Source organism: Furipterus horrens, unplaced genomic scaffold (assembly GCF_987537825.1).
Source record: "Furipterus horrens unplaced genomic scaffold, mFurHor1.1.pri manual_scaffold_1, whole genome shotgun sequence".
NCBI lineage: Eukaryota > Metazoa > Chordata > Mammalia > Chiroptera > Furipteridae > Furipterus > Furipterus horrens.
The window spans coordinates 62,154,642-62,177,698 of NW_028327171.1; the positions used below are offsets into that span (position 1 = coordinate 62,154,642).

General features: G+C 35.6%; 1 protein-coding gene and 1 pseudogene across 2 annotated transcripts in view; one reads left to right on the forward strand and one right to left on the reverse strand.

Moving 5' to 3' along the window:
• The window catches only part of EIF2A (eukaryotic translation initiation factor 2A), a 45,246-nt gene that overhangs the window by 2,477 nt on the left and 19,712 nt on the right, over positions 1-23,057 (forward strand). Inside the window, exons 2-6 of one of the 2 annotated variants that reach the window (XM_090275813.1) lie at positions 8,803-8,872; positions 13,309-13,383; positions 16,973-17,091; positions 18,160-18,259; positions 18,609-18,688. In XM_090275813.1, coding sequence (XP_090131939.1) covers positions 8,803-8,872; positions 13,309-13,383; positions 16,973-17,091; positions 18,160-18,259; positions 18,609-18,688 — 444 coding nt within the window. The remainder of the gene's footprint in view (positions 1-8,802; positions 8,873-13,308; positions 13,384-16,972; positions 17,092-18,159; positions 18,260-18,608; positions 18,689-23,057) is intronic. The other variant, XM_090275819.1, reaches the window with a different exon arrangement.
• LOC150021219 (large ribosomal subunit protein eL31 pseudogene) lies at positions 7,073-7,460 on the reverse strand (annotated as a pseudogene).

Genomic DNA, 23,057 nt, shown 5'->3' on the forward strand with positions numbered 1-23,057 from the left:
GTGCCTGGTAAACAATAGATACTCTAAACTTTTAATGGAGGAATAAATTAATGAAAAATAACCACTTCATTTATAGTCATATTAACCATGAATGACAATTTTCTTACACTGCTTAAAATCAAGGACTTTGTATGAATTTAAAGGTTATCTAGTCAGTTAACCCATCATATTCTCATTCACAGAGACCCAGAGAGATTAAGTGGTCAGATTCACAAGGGAAATTAGTTGAGTCATTATATTCAGTCATTCCACTTCATAGTCCTTTTCTCTTTTCTTTTCTTTTTTTTTTTTTTTTTTTGTTTCACTAGAACATACTGATTGTTGACTAAAGTAATGTACAAACCTGTAGATAATTTTTTTAAGAGTTTGAGCCAAACTGACCACATATGCAGGGGAGCAAGGTCTCAAATGCTCCAGAGAGTAAGTTTTGCAGCTTCTTTTTCACTTGAAAGTAAGGAGGGAGTTTAACGAAGATTAGATGAAGGTGGAAAAAGCAAGATGGGGATTGTACTATAGGATTGTTAACAAGATTATGTACTCTTAAGGGTACTTATTTCAAAGGTGTGTTAACCTAGATTCACAGAAACAATGGACAGGGCTTACTTTAGGGCAAAGACAAATCTTTTACTAAAAAGTTAAATGCCTGGGATGTGACTACCCACCATGACCTGCCCAGTTAGGAATTTGTGATCTGATCACCCTGTATGGGTACTTTCCATAGAACCCCTCCTTTATTTTTTGCCCGTGTGATTAACCTTTTAAGCATTTTTAGAATAGATATATTAGTTAACAATAGATTCTTTTACTTCCAGAGTCTTTTTAAAACTTAGACTCATGTGATTTGGAGTTGCAAATAATTTGGAGATTATCCAGTAAATTTTATTAGCCACAACTTAACGAAATGGCAAAAAGCCAAAGAATGTGAAAAGGGTTTTTTTTTAAAGTATATTTTATTTATTATGCTATTACAGTTGTCCCAATTATTTTTCCCCTTTGCCTTACTCCACCCAGTACCCCCTTTCCCTCCAGTAATTTCCTGACCCCCTTAATTCATGGTCATGGGTCAGGCATATAAATTCTTTGGTTTCTCCATTTCCTTTACTATTCTTAACATCCCCCTGTCTATTTTGTACCTCCCAATTATGTTTCTTAGTCCCTGTGCCTTTCCTCCCACTCTCCCCCTTCCCCCTCCCTGCTGATAACTCTCCATATGATTTCCATATCTATGATTCTGTTCCTGTTCTAGTTGTTTGCTTAGTTTTTGTTTTTTAGATTCAGTTATTGATAGTTGTGTGTTGTTATTTTACTGTTCATAATTTTGATCTTTTTCTTAAATAAGTCCCTTTAACATTTTCATATAAAAAAGGCTGGGTGATGATGAACTCCTTTAGCTTTACTTTGTGTGGGAAGCACTTTATCTGCCCTTCCATTCTAAATGATAGCTTTGCTTGATAGAGTAATCTTGGTTGTAGGTCCTTGCTGCTCCTCTCTTTGAATACTTATTGCTAGTCCCTTGTTGCCTGCAAAGTATCTTTTGAGGAATCAGTTGATAGCCTTTTGGTAACTCCTTTGTAGGTAACTCTTCTTTTGCTGTTTTTAAGGTTCTCTCTTTAGCCTTTGGCATTTTAATTATGATGTGTCTTGGTGTGGTCCTCTTTGAGTCCAACTTGTTTGGGTCCAACTCTCCGTGCCTCCTGGACTTGTACGTCTATTTCCTTCACCAAATTAGGGAAGTTCTAGGACTGTGGGGGCCCTCTAAACAAACTCTCCTGAGAGATGGGCAGTTTCTTTTGTTGCCCCAACCCCCATTGGTTTTCACAGCTATGACATGGCTTTATTTTCACAGAGCTGGAACTGTGAGCAGTGCAGTCTAGCCTGGGCCTAGCATTGCTCCCCAGATGTCCCTCCTGGCTTTTATCTGCCACAGGTGAATGTGGGACCCCTTGTTCTGCTGGCTGCAGCCACTGCCTTGCCAATGCTGTCTTGCCGCCACCACACTGTGTCCTCTCCACCCTGGCTCCCTGTCTCTGCTCCTCCTACCCAACTGGCTGATTATTTCTTCTTTAAATCTTTGGTTGTCAGACTTCCATACAGTTCAATTTTCTGGCACTTCTGGTTTTTTGTTTGTTTGTTTGTTTGTTTGTTTTAAGATAGTTGTAATTCTTATGGTTGTGCGAGGAGGTGAAGCGTGTCTATCTTTGCCGGAAGTCTTGAAAAAGGAATTTGTTAAGAAAACTTTATATAACCTTAAAGCTTCGGTATTTTCGCATCTAGGTATTTGCATGACTCCAAAAATCTTTTTCTTTGTCCTTGTGCTCTTGATTTCTTCTCAGTTAAATTCATTCTCAGGCTAACATTCTACATGGGAGCTCCAGGTTTACATTCAACCAGTTAAGCAGCTCCTAAGGAAAGAGCACATTTTTGCTAGTCACAAGGCTGGCTGTCTTTAGGTTGGCTTGGCTCTTGCTCATCTTTGAATCAGTTAATGTTAATCTGATCACCAGGACCAAATTTATATTCTCACCCCTGAATGGTTTCCAGAAGAAAATTAGAGTTACCTGAGGTGGAGCCTGGATGCTGGGCATGTAAAACAATGACCTTAACATGTAACCCATATTGTCTAATCAGCTTGCCTAGTTGAGGCCATTGGGATAATTTATTAAAAGTTGAATCATTTTCTAGATTGATATATACTTCAGTGGATGTAAAGGTTGGAAAGAGTATCATATTAATAATAATCACTGTATCCTGGCATAGCACCCTTGTTTTTTGAAGCCCAGTAGTTGCCTCATATTAACTCAGGCCTAGAGCAATAAATTATGCTTGAGTGTGTGGAAAGGATAGGAAGTTTTAAAAACATGTATGTACACTATTTAATGTAATTATTCTTTGTAAACAGTTATTCTCTGTGAAACTCTGGCACTTATTTGTTGCTTTAATCAAAAGAACTGTCTGCATTCTAGGTTTTCCTTTATAATAGAACATACTGCTAGATCCCCTTTGATTAAAAAGAGAAATCATTAAAAACAAGAAATCTTATCAAGTCTCAATACACTATTAAGCTAGCTCCACATTCTAGTCACTGTTTCACATTCACTCGCTTCTAATTAAAATTAATTCCTCATTAGAAAGTCCTGCATAGAAAAAAATTGTTTCTATTATAGAAAAGAGTTTGTTTTGGCTTTATATTTATTTTTGTTTTTATTACCTTGTAATACAGTTTATTTTCTGTTATTAACCTGATTTTGTGTTTCTTCTAATAAAGTTTGTGTATCTGTTTATTCAAATTTGTATGAAAATTTGCTCATAATGATTAAATCAAGAAAAGTATTTTTAGCAGTACTAAAATGTCTTGCAGCACTTTCTCATAGTTATGCTTCTATGAAGAGAGGTTTGAAGTAAAATATTTGTTTTAAATAATGGTTTATATGTATAAACAAAATAATGACTCGATATGATTTTTGTGAATTCAATTGATAGTTCCTCTAAAATAGACATTTATTGTAAAGCATCATGTACAAAGAAGGTTGTCTAGTTTAATGTGTACTTTTGTCTTGTGGAATATGTGTTTTACCTTAGTACAAAAATCTTGGTCTATTCAACTTCTGGTTTTAACTTAACATTTCTGAAAAATGTTGGAAAACATTCAATTAGTTTAATTTTTTGCTGTATTGTGAATAAAGCATTACCCAAAACAATAGGATTTTTAAAGGCTGTTTATTTTGATATAATTTAGGACTTTAAGAAGTTGCAAAAACAGTAAAAAGAGTTTCCATGGACCCTTCACCTAGCTTTCTCTGATGATATAGAGCCATAGTACATTATCAAAACCAAGACATTGACAGTGGTACAGTAGTATTTATTAAACTACAGTCCTTATCTGGAGTTCACCAGTTTGTATGTGTGTGTGTAGTCTAAGAAAATTTATTACATGTGTAGATTCACATATTTGCCACTGTCAGAATATAGAACTGCTCCATCACCACAAAGAGGATACTAACTTTTTATATAGTAACTCCTTCCAACTCTAACACTTGGCAACCTCTGATTTGTCCTCTATCATGGTAATTTTGTTATTTCAAGAGTGTTATGTAAATGGAATCATAGCATATGTAGCCTTTGGATTTTTGTTTTAAAGTGTTATTTATGTAGAATGCAAACATGTGCGTATTAAAAAGCAGTTGATTAATTTGACTCAAGATTTTCACTTCTGAAGAAACGTTAAAACCAGGAATTGAAAACCACATTTATGTTACTTGAGCAGTAAAGACCTGACACTTTTCACAATGACTTTTCTATCAAGTGTTACCTTGTAAGATTTGGGGTTAATCCGTCTACGTGAAAGAATGTGGGTTAAGTGGGGTTTTCCACCCTACTTCTGTTTTAGTCCATTCAGGTTTCTATAACAGAATACCAGTCTGGATGGCTAATAAACAATAGAAATTTATTTCTCACAGCTCTGGAGACTGGGGAATCCAAAGTCAAGTTACTTGCAGATTCAGTATCTAGTGAGCACCTGCTTTCTGTTTCATAGATAGCTGTCTTCCTCTGTGTCCTCACATGGAAGAAGAGGCAAGGGATCTCCCTAGAGCCTATTTTATATGGACACTTACTTATATTACCTCACAAAGAACTCACCTCCAAATACCATCACATTAGGGATTAAATTTCAACATATGAAGTTGAGGGGTGGGGTACACATTTAGTTTAGCAACTCCCTTGGGGTCTTTCACCTATCTTAGTTTGGGATGTAGCTATGAAATAGAAATTTAGAAAAGGAAAGCTTTGAACTGGTTGCTTTAAATACCCTGAAAGTTCTCGCTCTTGTGGCCAGAAGACTATCTTAATGGGTTCTGAGGTACAGCTGCCACTTCAGTATAATGTACAAAAACTTTGAATTTTCCCAAGTAAGTATTGTGGTCAGTAATAATGGCAAAACAAATATAAGGACCAAAGTCACTAGTTACAGGTGTCATGAGAACATAAGGTGAGTTGGAGAGCTTTTTTCTTTTTTTTGCCAGTCACTTCCAGCATATGTTCTTGGGCCTGCAGTTAAGTCAATAGAACACGGTCTGATTGCATCACCATATGGCACATTTTCTGATTGCACTGCAGTTTCATTGGGACTACACTGATGATATGCCGTTTTGTTTTCCTAGACCTGCATGTGGTTTCTGAAAGAGCACACTCTGTGTTCAGTTGCCACTGCAGCCGTGGGTGGGACCTCATTAGGCTGACAAATGTTATGTAAACTGGGGTTAAAATGAAATCTGGTAACTGAACTCCCTGGTTTGGGAAACTCATTTTTTATTAATCCCTAAAAAAAAATGTTAAAACCTTAATTATAGCATTAAGAAAAGAATTACCTATTCTCTTCTAAATCATACTGTTCATATGCAATATTGCAGCAAGCAACTAATTTGGTGATAAGAAATAGCACTGCTTTGTATAGTAAGAGAATAATCAAAAGGCCAAGAAGCAATTGAGAGTATTGATTCTAAAGAATTGAACTTCATTGTATTTAAGTCTTCTAGAAAAATATTTTCTGGCACGAAACATTTTCTAAATGTCTTTAGATTTTTAGAGTAGATATCTTAATGTTTCATTCAAGGTGTAGCGATAGACTGAACTTTTTTGAAGTCATCTTGCAGTGGTGAATTCCATTTTTTTAAAATCCCTAATACCTACTACATAGAGCTATGTAGGGCCAGGCCATACAAAGAGAGCCTTGTACGCTGTAATGTAAGGAGTTTAGATTTTGTTATATGCAGAATTCTTTGCTAGCCTCCATCCGATTTCACAGCAAACTACCCACAACAGTTTGGCAACTCAGTCTAATTCTCTACATACGTTATCAGGAAACATATGTCCAGTTATATATTTATGAATGTCTAACAAGAAACTCATCAATTATGTGTTTAATTATTTTTCATCTCTATTAAAATGTAAGCTTCGTGAGTATACAGATTTTTGTCTTGTTCATCAGTGGTTCTTCTAACTAAATTATTTGAGAGTATAAATTATATTACTTTCAATATCTGAAAATTGAGCTAATTAATTCTCAGGTAGAATATTAGTGAATCTGAGAACTATTCCTGGAGAAGGGAAAGGAAATATGTATAAGAGTTGGAGGCAACAGCAGCCTGCCTCTACCAACTTTACAGTTTTTCCAGTAACCAAGAGAAAAGTGGAAGATTTGTAAATAGCTGGAAGAAAAGGAAGCAATTGTAATTGTGGCCATGGACCTCAGTAGAACTTTTTCTTTTCAACTCTTATGTTATTGCTTCTAGCAAGAATTTTAGCTCATAAAATAGTAACTCAGTCACCAAGTCCTGTTGATTTATCTCTTACATAGTGAACACTCATTCTTCACTTTCCATTTCCACCACTCCACCCTAGTCCAGTTTCCTTCATCTCTCCTATGGGGCTACTATAGAACTGTCTTGATTAGTCTCTTCACATTTACTCTTCCTTCCTTCCAGTCTATTCTCTAAACTGACCTTTTCACAATGCAAATCTGGTTTTAAAAATCTGCTTAAAATCTTCCTGAAGTCTCCCACCATTTTTAGGCTACAGACCAACTGCCTAACTTAGGCCACAAGATTCTGCTTGATCTGAGCCCTGTTTTATTCTCCAGCTCCAGCTCCTTCCATCCACACAGGTCTTTTTTTCCCCATTCCTCTGATGCTTCATCATCTCTCTTGCCATGGAGTTTTTGCACTTGTTAACTATTCTCTTTGCTTGTTAACTGCTAATCATCCTTCTGATCTCAGCACATAAATTACTTAATCAAGGACATGTTCCATAACCTTTCATTTTTAAATCAAATCTCTTTATTATTACCTCTGTTAGCCCCATATATCTTTCCTTTGTAGCGCTAAACACAGTCATAGAATTCTATGTATTTGACTAATTATTAGATTAATGAGGTCAGGGACAAGGCTGATTTTCCTCCCTGTGTAGCTCCAGTATTTCAACATAGGGTCTGGGAAGTAATCCCCCTGCCCCCGATAAGCTTTTTTTCTTTTCTTTTCTTTTTGGCAGTTTTATAACTTTATTCGACAATCAGCGGTTAGTTCTCATCCACATTAACTTTGTAGATTTTTGAAAGTGGTAACAGGTACGTAGGTGACCAATGTATAGAGCTTGTTTGGTGAATCTTCATCCTTGTTACGTTTTCTGGACAACCGCACCCGGATACGGTATGGGACATTCCTTATTCCTTTGGCCCAGACAGCTTTGTTGAGCCTGGTGTCAATGCGCACATCTGGAGTTCCCATCTCCTTCATAGCAAATTTCCGGATCTCTTTGAGTGCCCGAGGCGCACGCTTCTTGAAACCCACTTGTGGATTTTGATGGTGTACTCTGGTCACTACCTTGTTGTTGGCAGAACGGCCCTTCTTCTTCTCACCACCCTTCTTTTCGGGAGCCATCTAAACTCAGGCGACAAGGGGGCTTATGCCAGGTCTAAGTTGGAAAAGGATAAGCATTTTTTGAATATTGAATGAATTTAGTTGATTCAGCTTTAGAAGCTGCTAATTCAGCCATTTTCAAAAGTATGAGCTAATTCTATAGGTTTTTTTTTCTTTTTTTGCTTACTAAATCTTAAATTTTGTTCACACAATATTTTAAGATATTACTGTCATTGGGGGCTCTGTAAATGAATGTGTCTAATCCCACTTGCTCTCTTAATTTGAGAAATTGTAACTATTAGTAATGCCTTATATTAAGAACTTTGAATATATACCATTTTTTTGTTATTTTACATAGAGCACACAGCCACCCTCTGTTCTAATATTTTCATTTTTACAAATTAGGAAACAGATTTAGAGGTGGTGATGTACCCAGGGTTCCACAGCCAGTTAGAAACAAAAGTCTGCCTTTGAGTTCATGTCCTTCCTACTATAGTACAACCATGTTTTCACCAATGGCAGTTAAAATTTTGAGTTTTTATTTGTAAAAGTTACTTGAGAGAGTAAGCTGATAGAAAGAAGATTGAACTTAGACTCAGCTTCTAATTCTGTTTCTGACTTCCACACATTTTGAAAATGAGATTTAAAATTTAATACTAAGATCACATTTTTTTTTCACTTGAATGAAGAAATATAAGAATGAATGTTGTATCTCAGTGCACATGCATAGGTTTCTTATAAAATAGATTAAATGGATTTATTGAAATAGTTTCCTTAGAGACTAACTGAATATGCTTTATAGGAAAAGAAATAAGAGGGGTATTACCTATCTTAGTTTAGACTGCTGTAATGAAGTACCATAGACTGAGTAGTTAATAAACAATACAAATTTATTTCTTACAGTTTTAGAGGCTGGAAGTCTGAGATTAGGGTGCCACCATGGTCTGTTTCTGGTGAGGGCCCTCTTCCAGGTTGCAGATTGCCATCTTCTTTCTGTATCCTCACATGGCAGTGAGAAAGCTAGTTAGCTATCTGGGCTCTTCTTATAAGGGCACTAATCCCATTTATGAGAGCTCCACCCTTGTGATCTAATTATCTCCCTAAGGCCCTACCTTCAAATACCACATTGAGTTTAGGGTTTCAACTAGAGGATTTGGGAAAGACACAAACATTCAATCTGTTGCATTACCTATTTATTCTTGAAGTTATATGATTTTATGCCATAGGGTAAGAAAATTGTGCTCTTTTAATACTAACATTTTATAGTTCTAAGAAATGTTTAATAATTGTATTAGTATTTTGACTGAAAGCTTTTTGTTATTTAAGACATTTGTGATAACTAAGTATTTATTAACAAAGTCATTGTACTCTTTCCATTTTATTTCTTTAGTCCGAGGATCAGAAGGACTGTACATGGTGAATGGACCACCACATTTTACAGAAAGTACAGTGTTTCCAAGGTATGGTTTATTTTGTTAAATGATGTTAGTGGGACATATAGAATACATTCTAAATTATTTTTGTCATTGTTATATTCTGAAAAACAAGGAGAAAGAACAACTGGTGTCAGTAACAGAAGATGGAAAAAATGTATATACTCTATCAAGAAAAAGGAGCTTTAGATTTGAAAAGAATAGCTCCAGCTTGTTTAAGAGAAAAAGTATAGACAATAGTGTAATTGAGTTCAAGCTACTCGCTTAGAAGAACTTTATCTTCAAGCATGAGGAAAAACTTACAAATGTGATAGCTAAGCCACTGCCTGTAATTTTCATGAAATCACAGAATGAAAATGGTATAAAAAGTGAAGAAAATGTTAATATACACATAATATACAGCCAGATAAGTATAGATATATTTTTCTCAAAAGGAAACATTGAATGGGTAAACCAAAAGTGAATTAAAGTGATAGGGGGAAAGAGAGTTACAGGACACAGGGGATATGACTGTGAATGAATTTTGGTATATATAGTTTTGACTTTGGACCGTGCCATTGTTTTAAATTAAAAAAAAAAAAAAATTGAAATAGAAACTAGAAATAAGTGAACCTGGCTTTATATTAAGTTGGTGGCATAACCATATGATGACCTAAAAAATACTTAAATGCATTTAACAGTTTTATTGTTAACAGAAAATTGATACTGCCATTTTTAAATCTATTGTAGTATAAAACGATATCATTAGGAACCAAGATTTTCAGCATAACAGTGAAAGGATAGACTTGTATATGTCAATATGAACTCATGATTTTTTTTCCCTAAAATCACTTGTATTTTCTAGTTCTATCCACTAAAAAGGTCTAGAAGTGGTGATAACCTACTAGTAGTGAACACTCCTGTATCACAGATTGTGATCTCTAAACACCATTCTTCACTGAAAGGAACCAGTTCCTTGGAGAAGTGGCTGACTACAGGTCTAGGGCAGAATCTGTGCAAGTTGAACTGGAGACACCTAGTGCCAGAAAGCAAGGAAGTTGTCGAAGACTCATGGAGTTTTGTTAAAGGGTCACAGGAGTCAGCTTGAGGGGGGTCACACCGGCCTAAGATGGGAAAGTTTGAGCATTTAGAAGAATAATGACTAAAAGGATTAAGATAAGTCATGTATATAAGCACTTCCTCAAAATGCGCCTTTTCCAAAACTTATTGGTCAGCATTAAAGATTGATGTGCTCCTCACTCATTATTTTGAAAATCAATCAATAAATAGGAATCAGCATTTATCTTGCCTTTTCTGTACAAAAGTTTTCATAGTAACCAAATTGTTGATGAGGAAAACCTCTTTATAGAAGAATTCCAGTTAATGCAGAAGGCATGATGGGATTAGATAATCACTATTTTGTAATTCTGAAGAAATCTATCAGTGGTTCTCAAACTTGAGCATACATCAGAATCATTTGAAGAGAATGTTAAAGCACAGATTGCTGTTGTACCCCAGAATTTAAATGTGAGGTGGGGGCCAAAATGGAATTTTTACAGGTTCCCAGGTAATGCTAATGCTGCAAGTCTGGGGACCCCACTTTGAGAAGCACTGATCTAGTCAAATGATTATTAAAAGATGTTGAAACCGGGGGATGGACTGTTAGTGGGGAACTTTATAATAAGTCTGACATCACCTGAATCTATTGATCAATTTTTATTAGAACCAGTTCTGTAGAATCTTGTTATGGAGGTATGGGCCCAAGACTAGCCATATTGGTGTCACCTTGAGCCAGTGCGGACTGTAACACCTCAGTCCCTGCCCAGCTTACTGAATCAGAATCTATACTTTAACCAGATCCTCGGGTGATTCGTATGCACATTAATGTTTGAAAAGCACTACTCTAGAAAATAGGAGTTCATGCCAGAGCTTTTGTGCTGCACTTCATTGTGCTGTGCAGTCCAAGGCATGAAGAATGAGAGGGAAAGGAAAATGAGCTAAAGAAGTGAAAGCAAATATAATATGGGGTGCTCTGAGCTGACCACAGATTCCTAAAATACGAGGCTGCTTGGTCATGCGAAATGTCTCTAGAGAGGCTATATGGAACCCCTGTGCCTCCAAACAATCTTGTGGTGAGGAAGGGTAAGAAATGTATCTGCAGCCATAGCTTCTCTTGGTCTGTTAGGGTTGAATCTGAATGCCAGAGCTCCCCTTTCTCCTACTGCAGTTGGCATAATGGAAGCCATGCTGAAATATGGCCCTCACTTCTGAAGACTGTGAGAAGACAGTGGTGTTAGGGGATGAGGTAGCCAGGTTCCTTCACTGAAAAGCTGATGCCTGGGAGCAGAAAGGATTAGGTGAAACTGAGGAGGTACATAGTGAGTCCAGTACAATCTCAGCATCACTAAGAGTAGAACAAGGAAACATTACATGTTTCATGGTGAGTTGTAGCAGGAGCTAAATGGAACTTACCTCCTATTAAAGTAAAAACAAAACAAAAAAGCCTGGTTTTAATCAAGCTTTTGGATGAGTGGTTCTCAAACTTGATTGCATATTAGAATGACCTGAGGCGTTTCTAAAAAACCTGGATATCCAAATACTGGGTATTAAATGATAGTAGGGAGTTATTGTTAATTTTGTGATATGAAGTAGCATGGTGGTGATGTCTTGAAAAAAATGTCCTCATCAGTTAGGGATGTACACTGAAGTACAGCCTAAAATGATATGAGATCTGGTTTTGCTTTAAAATAATCTAGCATTAAATATAAAACTAGGGAGTAAATTAAAATTGGCCATGAGTTAATAATTATTTAAACTTGATGATAGGTACATAGGTGCATTATCATACTCTTTCTCTATTTTTGTGTATATTTGAAATTTATTATTTAAAAGATTATACCAGAAGGAAATAGACAAGATTTAGAAAGGAATTAACTTCTGGATACTATAGCCTAGTCTAGTAAGCTTGCCTTCAACCTTAAACACAATTCTAGAATAAGTTATTAAAAGGACAATTCATAATCATGACATGAGGTGATTATTGGAGTCAGAATGAGTTGGTTAAGAACAAATTGTTTTAAGCTTATTTCATTTCCTTTTTAAGTAGAATTTCCAGACACATCAGAATAGATCTATCAACATGATTTTGGCAGAGTATCTGAGAAATGACAGTCTTTTGGTTGGGTGATGAGAATGTCATTGGTTAAGAGCTGTGAAATCAGCTGATTAATGAGTTGATTTTAGTTTGAGAAAAGGACTATCGGTGAGCCACAGGATTTTGTTCAGGGTTCGTTCAGCATTCTAAATGCTTAATATAGATGATAGCTTAGGATGATGTTTTTTAATTTATACATTCCGTAAAGCTGTAAGGAAAAAACTAATGTTTTAAAACAGAAAAAGCAAAATGTAAATAGATCTCAGTAGGCTGGAATAATAAGCCTTAATTTAAATGGAATTGAATATGATAATTGTAAAGTTCTGCCTTAAGACTCAGAAATGAGTTTCACAATATAGGATGGAGTACATCTAGGTCAGAACTGTTTATTGTAAGAGAGAAAAAATAATATTTTGGTAACCACAAACTGAGTATAAGCTACCATTATTGTGTGATTGTAGAAACACATATGTCATCTTCAGCTGAATTAATGCAAAGATAGTAACCAGTTTAAAAGGGATGGACTGGTTAGTTCTCAGTACACTCTTACTTAATAATTCAAATATTTTTTAGCCGTGGAGTTCTGATCTAATGTTATGACTACACATGGACATCTGCATGTACATACACACATACACATTTCTGTTTGAGTGTTCACTATCACTGGAAGATGTAATCATAGTAGCCATCTCCAGGTAAGAGATACGTACTTAGAGTTTTGAATATTTGATAGCTTATTGCCAAGAAGTCTAATTTCCACAGGTTTGTTTTTAGACAGAATCCTGCATCTCCATTTATTTAATGTGAAGATCCTCTTTCTGTCTCTACACATGAGAAAGTGATGGAAGATATTTATACTTCAAATCCAGGGGCACTTCTTGGCCACTTGAGGATATTCTATTCACCATTGTTTTTTATGCAAGTGGTCTGGGACACTTGTCACAAAGTCACCCTTTTCAAATCCTTCAGCGCTTTCAGTTTCAGAGCTGACTTACACATTCATTTACATTTTGGGGTTGTCACACGAACTAGATATTCACCCAAAAGGGCTCTTTTTTCTTAATTTGTCCTTCAACTCCAGGGGCACTTCTTTCTTAATTGACTTGTTGGTATAGAATCAATTTCCAGCTTACTTTACAATGGTTGCTGACACTGCATTTTAAGAGATAAAGTATTTTGGTAGACAAAAGCATTTTGGAATTATTTTCTAAACTTTTATGTAAGTTCTTGGTCATTAAATTAGTAGTAAGATTGTGAATTTTTAATCAGATATTTTTTGAAAAGTATTAATGCTTATTAATTTAAACTTTTTTTTTATTGTCCTTTTCAGGGAATCTGGGAAAAATTGCAAAGTCTATACCTTTAGTAAGGACGGGACCTTGTTTGCCTGGGGCAATGGAGAAAAGTTAGTGTTCATTTATATAATATTTTATGTATGTGTCATGAATATAAAACAGAACTAGCATTATTTGAGTAATATCTATTGGGTGTCATTAATATACTCCATCTTTTAATGTCTTTTTTTTTTTCTTTTTTTTGCCATGGTTTATTGAGAGAAGAGGGAGTGGGGGAGGGGGAGGGGGAGAGGCAGCTCCCAGACCCACTCAAGGGCCCATTGGAGCAAGGGGAATGGGGAGAAAGGGAATGGGGAATGAGGGCTCCCAGTCCTCCATGTGGGCCCGTAGGAGTCCCCCATCTTCTAATGTCTTGATGCAATTAGGTATAACCTCCAATATAACTCCCATGGAATAACTCCAAAGTTGTTAGTGTTGATTTATGGACCATGATTCATTTGAATTATCTAGTTACTTAGAATTAAAAAGTAACATATGAACAGGGGCATTTACTTTAATGCTAAATAACCTGAGAGGTTGTTTTAAATAGGGCCCTAGGTTATTGGTTAGGGTTTCTTAAGTTCTGCACTAACACTTAGAGAATAATTCTTCATTTGTTTACCCTAGATTTAGGTACTTTATGCCTTTGTTGTGAAATCAGTAACATTGTCTGCAGTTATTACTATTAGTTTTTTTTTTTGTATATAAAAGTATATACCTAATTATTTGTAAGTTATTCAAAAGTATGTTTAGTCTATATTACATAAAATAATCAGGTTACAAAGTTAGTCTTGCAAAAAAAAACAAAAACAAATATTTTGATTAAGTGCCCATAATTTTACTAAGAAAACCAGTCCTTTTTAATTTTTTCCATAGTCATTATAACATTTCAATTCTCAGAACCTGGAAAATAACCAAAATTCATTGCTTGGTTTCAAGTTTTGTTGTTTTTAGATTTAATTTATATATAGAGGGGGAGGGGAGGGAGAAAGAGAGGGAGAGAAACATCAATCGGTTGCCTCTCATAAATGCTCTAATTGGGGACCAGGCCCCCAATTAGACCCCAGCATGTGCCCTGACCTGGAATTGAACTGGTGACCTTTGGCTTTACAGGACAATGCTCAACCCATTGAGCCATCCTGGCAAGGGCTTGTTGTTTTTAATCAGATGTAAAATCTTACTTTTTTTTAAAGGAGGAAAATACATTACTTCAAAGTACATTTTTAAATTGATTTTTAACACAGTGGTAATGTATTCTGAAGTCTTTCAACTATTAGGTCAGATTGGATTAAACACATGGCTTTTAAAAATTAATGCTAAAATGATTGTGTTAAATTAGTCGATTCACTTTTTATGACTATAAACTGGCAGAATTACCTTTTATAATTAAAATATTAATCAGCATTTTTCTTTTTTTAAGTTATGAAATCCAAGCAACAAACTACTGTTCTTAAATTATTAGGTATATAATTATGTTGAGTCTTACCCACAGTGTTGACAGTCTTAATCTTAGTCTCAGTAAAAGTATATACTCTCAAATTTTCTTATGATTTGTTATTATATTTTTGGTGAGCCTGTTGTAGGATTTTGGCTTTTATTTTTTAAATCCATATTTTAGTTTAATACTATTTAAGTAACTTAAAAGACATTTACTATCTAATAGGACCTACTATACTTCTTTTCATTGTCTGTTATATTTTTGTGGTAACCCTGTTCTACTAGCTTAGAGTTTGTTGAGTATATCAGTTTTTACCTTGGCAATTATTACAATTCTATATACTTCATATCTCCACCTGGCTTTCTATTGGATTCAACTATGAATCTTTTTAATATATTCCCCGTATGTTATGTCCATCTTTTTTTTTTTTTAACAAGGTTACTTTATTTTATTTTATTTTCATTTTTCATTTTATTTATCTGTTTTTAGAGAGAGGGGAAAGGAGAAAGAGAGGGAGAGAAACATCAATGTGCAGTTACCTCTCACGCGCCCCCAACTGGGGACTTGGCGTGCAACCTAGTCATGTGCCCTGACTGGGAATCGAACCAGCGACACTTGGTTTGCAGGCCGATGCTCAGTCCACTGAGCCACACCAGCCAGGGCTTTGTTATGTCCACCTTTTAATAGGTACTTTCTGTCCCTGATTCTAGCATTTATTTCCTTAAAGTGCTGTGGCCACCATGATATATTAGGTTCCTGGGGCAAGAAAAACAGATACAGTGTGTATGGTCTTTGCTGAGTTCATGGTTAAATATGTCTGAAACTATAACTGATTTTTCCTTAAATATGTGATTTTCTTTTTAAAGAATTTATTTATTTTTAGAGAGAGGGGAAGGGAGGGAGAAAGAGAGGAAGAGAAACATCAATGTATGGTTGTGTCTGGCGTGCCCTCAGTGTGGGACCTGGCCCGCAACCCATGTATGTGCCCTGACTGGGAATTGATCCAGCGACACTTTGGTTCACAGTTGGGCGCTCAGTCCACTGAGCTACACCAGCCAGAGCAAATACGTGATTTAAAAAAAAAATTTAATGTAAACACCACTTATTAAACTAGAATAACTAATAAAAGTTATCAACTACAAAAAAGAAAGCTTCATGTAATTCTAAAATATGTAATTTACAGAAAATTGTAAAAAATCTTGTGTGTGTGTGTGAAAACAATATGCAGTAATCTTGTATTCCTACCAGTGTCCTCAAACTTGAGTACAACAAAGTAACTTTAAGCAATTTCTGGAATAAAATGGACTATCTTTTTTTTTTTTTAACCTCCAAAAGTACATAATAGCAAGTCACCAAGCTCATTTTAAAGGCTGGCTCTGGCATTTATCAGTTTCACCATTTGTAAAGTGGAGATGATAATACCTATCCTATAAGACTGTTGTGAGGATTAAATGAAAAAATGTACATAAAGTGGTTAGACCAGAACATGGTACATCCTAAAAACTGGAAACTTTTTATTATATAGTTATTGTAAACCTCTGTCATTATCATACCACAACAATTTTTAGAGTCTTATCTTTTGGAGACTGCTTCTGAGATTTTAATAGACGTTAAAAGGCTCTTTGAAGATTTCCTCAGCTGCTACAGCTTTTATTTACTCAAATTTTAAAATACACCTTTTCTCTGTGATGTGAGAACTCAGAAAGAAGGCAGCTTTCTACAAGCCAGAAAGAGGGCTCTCACCAGGAACCAAATCTGCCAGCACCTTGATCATGGACTTCTTAGCCTAAAGAACTTTAAGAAATGAATGGCTATTAGTAAAGCAAAAATAATAATAATAATAATAAAATAAAATTCAAGTAACCTATACTTCTGTTTTAGCACCCTTTTTCTCTCTGTTTGATATACCTCTCAGTTTGTAGGTTAACTGTTCACTTAAAGGCCTGTTTTCTTTTCAGCTGAAGGTGGAATCATCTATTGTGTCTTTCTACTGATGCCATATTATTTCTCAATACCAACCTGATACAGGGGCCTTTTGGTAAAATGTATACTTTTTTCAGTTAAGGTGTTTATTGGATATTTTCTAGAACTAACCGGAAATTGATTTTTATGAAAAAGGAACAAAGAGTGATCTGTATTTGAAAAGAGGTATGAATGTTTTTGATAGTGCTTGCTATTGTGAAACTGTATTTCATTGCTGAAGTAATTTCTTTTGAAACCAGAATAAATATTATCAATGTCACTAACAAGGAACTGCTGCACTCCTTCGACCTTCCAAAGGCAGTTTACCTTGCATTCTCGCCAAAAAACACTGTTCTGGCAACCTGGCAGCCTTATACTAGTAAGTATTTTCCAATTATAAAAATATTCTAACAGGACCAATTCAAGTCAGTTGGGGGAAAAGAGAGTTTACAACCTTATTAGAAAGTAATTAATCTCTATGATAGTAAGTGGTGTGAATATTTTTAATCAACAATGAATCTTGCATTCCCCAAATATAATGTATTTTAATTAATTTCAGGGTATAGTAAGTTAATGAAAAGATCCATCGTGAGATAGTGGAAAAGAAAAAGCCAAGAGAAATTTAGAAAGTAAATGACCATTGGATAAAGAAGATCTCAAAAATTAAAAGTAATAATAACCTTTAAAATAAAGTAAAAAAAACATTTTACACATTATAAATGAAAGAGAAAGTACAGTCAACTCAACACCTAAGAAATGTGTATGGTATGACAAAAAATAGGAGATGGTGTGCCATTGTCTAATACTTTTAGAAATATAATAATGTTATATGAATACTTTATATAGCTATGCTTCATAGTTGAATAATAAAATACTGGAAATTTGTATAGGGGTTTATTTTAAGAAGCATATTTTAATTATGTGGGTATTGTTAAGTAAATATATGATAATAATTCCTTGTTCAATTGTGAACCTTCTGGGTTTATTCTTCCAAGAGGCATGGACTCTAATGAACCTTCTTTTTCCAAGTAAATAAAAGGGAAATCGAGAATAAAGTGTGGTTTTATGTAACTCTGTGTGTGTGTGTATTTGTGTGTGTGTGTATGTGTGAGTGATTTATAGATACAAGGTTTTATAAGACAGTTTCATCCTCTTAACAGTAAACCACGCCAACCTTAATAAACAAGAAATCTCTTTAAGTATTCCTAAAATCTGTAATAATTAACTCATTTCAGAAATTCTGAACTTTAGCTCAAAACTGCTGTCATATTGTTATGGCTTTAGGAGGGGGCAAGTAAATCCATAATTAAAGATAGTGGGGAAAGTTTATATAAAGAAACTCTCTTACTTGATCTGTATAATCTTGTTCAAGTTTTTTTCTAAGAATGAAATCTTTTTTACTAGTGTTAGGAGACAATCACTATTAAAAATTTTGTTTTTATTGCAGCTTCTAAAGATGGCACAACTGGGGTTCCCAACCTACAACTCTATGATGTGAAAACTGGGACATGTTTGAAATCTTTCATCCAGAAAAAGATGCAAAATTGGTAAATAAATGCTTTAAAATACTATTATTTACAAAATATTTTAAATATTTTTATTGTATAACACTTATTTCTTTGGTATTGGTTTAGAAAATAACTTATTAGACCAAAATCTAGATCTTTAAGGATTTTGTATGTAGAAATGTAATAAACACTTGATCTTTCTTTTGTTTAGTATTTGACTGAAAAGGAATATTTTTCTATTACATATGCTAACTAAAACTATTAGTAACTGACTTAACGTTTTAACTAATTTTCCTTAAATAGTAAGCAATGACACAAACTTTAGCATGTTAACATGTGATGTTACATTCTGTCTAAAATTTTTTTATATTCTTTCTTTTCACTGTAGGTGTCCATCCTGGTCAGAAGATGAAACTATTTGTGCCCGAAATGTTAATAATGAAGTTCACTTCTTTGAAAATAATTTCAGTATGGAAAGATTTATGAAATAATTTTATTATTTACCATAAATATATATAGTTTTTATTGTCTTATATGATATCAAAGTTGTCCAAAATATTGTTACTATATTAATATTAATACATTGCTCTATATCAAAATATATAGTCTATGTAAACAAAATATGTTAATAATTGCTTTTATATTAATTCATTTGAATAACTAAATCTAACTGCTAGTAGAATTTTATAGAACAAAGATTTTCTTTTAAAATAACTTTATTATCTGAATTTCTCTTAGACTAAGACATTTAAATATCTCTTTTTGAATTTGTTATTGAAATTCTGTGATACAAATGTTTTATTGTATAGAATTAAACACAAAATTAGATCCCTAGTCCCAATAATTATCAGCTCACTGCCAGTCCTATCTAATCCATACATCTATCCATTTTCCATCTCTCGTACTCTGCTACAGCAAATCCTAGAGATCGTATAATTTTACCTGTAAATATTTCATCATGTATATCAGAAGATTAGGACCCTTAATTTTTTTGACTTAGTCAGAATATCATTATCACATTATAAAATATCTGTTCAGTGTTAAATTTCTAGTAATTGTAAATGTTACAATTATTTTAAAACTCAGGATCCAGGTAAGGTTTCTCACATTACAATTTTAAGCTACAGTTTCCCTCTCCATCTCTTTTTCCCACTTGCAGTTTATTACTTAAAAAGGTTACTTATCTTATATATTTTCCCATGGTTTGAAATGTTACCCGTTCTATAATTTAATATGTTCATCTGTCCACTGTAAGTATTGAATTGGCCAAAGAGTCTGTTTATATTTTTCCATAAAATTTTTCTTTTCACCAATAACTTTATTGATTTGGACATATATTTTAAAAGATTTTATTTATTTATTTTTAGAGAGAGGGAAAGGGAGGGAGAAAGAGAGGGTAGAGAAACATCAGTGTGTGGTTGCCTCTTGCACACCCGCAACTGGGGACCTGGCCCACAACCCAGGCAGGTGCCCTGACTGGGCATCAAACTGGAGACCCTTTGGTTTGCAGGCCAGCACTCAATCCACTGAGCCACACCAGCCAGGGCTGATTTGGATATTTTGACTATGTTGCCTATGTCTTGTTATTGACATCTAGTGAGTAGAGGCCATGGGTGCTGCTAAACATCTTCGAATGAATAAGAGCCCCATAGCAAAGAATTATTTTGCCAAAATATGAATAGTACCAAGAAACTTCGCAAACTACTTTTGACACATTTAATTAGTCACAGCACCTTCTCCATACATCGCACAAATAGTTTATTGCATTTAAGTTGCATTTTTACCTTCCTTGAAATAATAAAACATAATATGTCAAAAATGTTGCATATTTTCTTCCATTTTCTTTTTTTTTTTGAAGTATATTTTATTGATTATGTTGTTACAGTAGTTCCAATTTTTTTCCCCTTTGCTCACCTCTGCCCAGTACCCCTCTTCCCTCCAGCAATCCCACCCCCCTTAGTTCATGTCCATGGGTCGTGCATATAAGTTCTTTGGCTTCACCTTTCCTATATTATTCTTAACTTCCTCCTGTCTATTTTGTACCAACTGATTATGCTTCTTCATCCCTGAACCATTTCCCCATTTCTCCCCCTTACCCCTCCCAGCTGATAACCCTCCAAATGCTCCCCATTCCTATGATTCTGTTCCTATTCTGGTTTGCTTAGTTTGTGTTTGTTTTTATTTTTTAGATTCAGTTGTTGGTAATTGTGAGTTTGTTGTCATTTTAGTGTTCATAGTTTTGATCTTTTTCTTAAGTAAGTCGCTTTGACATTTCATATAATAATGGCTTGGTGATGATGAACTCTTTTAGCTTTACCTTGTCTGGGAAGCATTCATCTGCCCTTCCATTCTAAATGATAGCTTTGCTGGATAGAGAAATCTTGGTTGTAGGTCCTTGGTTTTCATCACATTGAATACTGCTTGCCAGTCCCTTCTTGCCTGCAAGGTGTCTTTTGAGAAATCAGCTGACAGTCTTATAGGCACCCCTTTGTAGGCAACTCTCCGCCTCTCTCTTGCTGCTTTTAGGATTCTCTATCTTTCACCTTTGGCATTTCAATCATGATGTGTCTTGGTGTGGTCCCTGCTGCGTCAAGCTCGACCAGGACTCTCCATGCTTCCTGGACTTGTATGTCTACTTCCTTTGCAAAATTTGGGAAGTTTTTCTCCATTATTTTTTCATATAAGTTTTCAATTTCTTGCTCTTCCTCTTCTTCTGGCACCCCCATGATTTGGATGTTGGCACATTTAAAGTTGTCCCATAGGTTCCCATGCCTCTCCTCATTATTTCAATTCTTGTTTCTTCATTCTGTACTGGTTGACTGTTTTTTTTTTTCTTCCTCATGTTCAAATCAAATCATTGATTTGAGCCCTGCTTTTCTTCCCTTCACCATTGGTTTTGTGTGGATTTTCCTTCGTTTCACTTAGCGTAGCCTTCACATCTTCTCTTATGCATTTGCCGTACTCAAGCATATCTGTCAAGCTTGTGAGCATCTTTATCACCAGTGTTTTGAATTCTGCATCTCTTAGGTTGTCTTTCTCCTAATCTGTTAGGTCAGCTATCTCCTCATCACTTAGTTTTCCCACTGGAACCTTGATCCGTTTCCTCTTTTGGGCCTTACTTCTCTGTCTCCTCATTTTGACAGACTCCTGTGTTTTTTTGCCTCTGTGTCTTAGGTAGAGCTGTTGCTCCTGTTATGTTGTAAGGGGCGGAGTCTTAGGGATTCGTCAGTATAGGGTGACCTGTTTCACCACGTTGTGGTGCTGTATGTGGGGGAGGAGTCTGAGAGGGAACAGTGCCACTTGCCCAGCACTCGCCCCTATTCCAGGCACTTCTCCCACTTACGTATGGGACTGGTGTCTCTCTAGCTGTTGCCCTGGCTGTCATTCCCAGAGTGGAGGGGTCTGCGGACATTCTAGGACCATGGGGGCTCTTTAAACAAGTGGACTCTGCTGAGAGACTGGCATTTTCTTCCTCCGCCCCAACCCCTACTGGTTTGTACAGTCAGAAGCAATGAGGTTTGATTTTCCCTGGTGCTGGGATGGTGAGCTGCGGGGTCTGGTGAGGAGCTGGGAACATTCCCCAGGTGTCCCTCCTGACTTTTTCAAATGTGTAACTGCCTTCCGCCAGCCTGCCGCTGCTGCCACCACCATACCGTGTCCTCTCCGCCCTGGCTCCACCCCTCCTGCCTGTCTGGATGAGTATTTCTTCTTTATTTCTTTGTTTGTTGGACTTACATGCAGCTCAGTTTTCTGGAACTTCTGGTTGTTTCTAGTTTTGAGGTAGTTGTATTTCTTCTTAGTTGTAAAGGGAGATGCAGCATGTCTGTCTACACTTCCATCTTGGCTGGAAGTTGGAGTCTTTTCTTCCATTTCAATATTAAAATGGCTGCACAAAAAAATCACCAATTTTGATGTTTTTATTATTTTTTTATTGTTTATACTATTACAGTTGTCCTTGCCCTCCTCCATCCAGCCCAACCCTCTAGCCCAGTCAATCCCCTCTCCAATGTCCATGTCCATGGGTCATTCATACATGTTCTTTGACTAGTCCCTTACCCTTCCTTACTCCATTCCCCCCTCCCTCGCCCCCTCCTGCAGCTATCAGTCTGTTCCATGTTTCCATGTCTCTGCTTCTATTTTTCTCAGTAGTTTATTTTGTTCATTAGATTCCAGTTATAACTGAGGTCCCATGGTATTTGCCCTTCACCAACTGGTTTATTTCATTTAGCATAATACTCTCCAGTTTCATCCATGCTGTCCCAAAAGGTAGGAGGACTTCCTTCTTTCTTTCTGCTGTGCAGTATTCCATTGTGTAAATGTACCAGTTTTTTAATCCACTTATTTACTGATGGCACTTGGGCTGTTTCCAACACTTACCTATTATAAATAGCACTGCTGTGAACATAGGGCTGCGTAAGTTCTTTTGAATTGGTGTTTCCGGATTCTTCGGGTATATTCCTAGCCATAGAATTGCTGGGTCATAAGGCAGTTCCATTTTTTTTTTTTTTTTGAGGAAATTCCATATTGTTTTCCACAATGGCTACACCAGTGCATTCCCACCAACAGTCCCCTGGCTTCCCTTTTCTCCACTTCCTCATCACTTGTTTGTTGATTTATTAACAATGACCATTCTGACAGGTGTGAGTTGGCATCTCATTGTGATTTTAATGTACATCTCTGATAGCTAGTGATGTTAAACATTTTTTCACGTGTCTAGGGGCCCTCTGTATGTCCTCCTTGGAGAAGTGTCTATTCAGGTCCTTTGCCCATTTTTTAATTGGATTGTTTTTCTTCCTAGTGTTGAGTCATATGAGTTCTTTATATATTTTGGAGATTA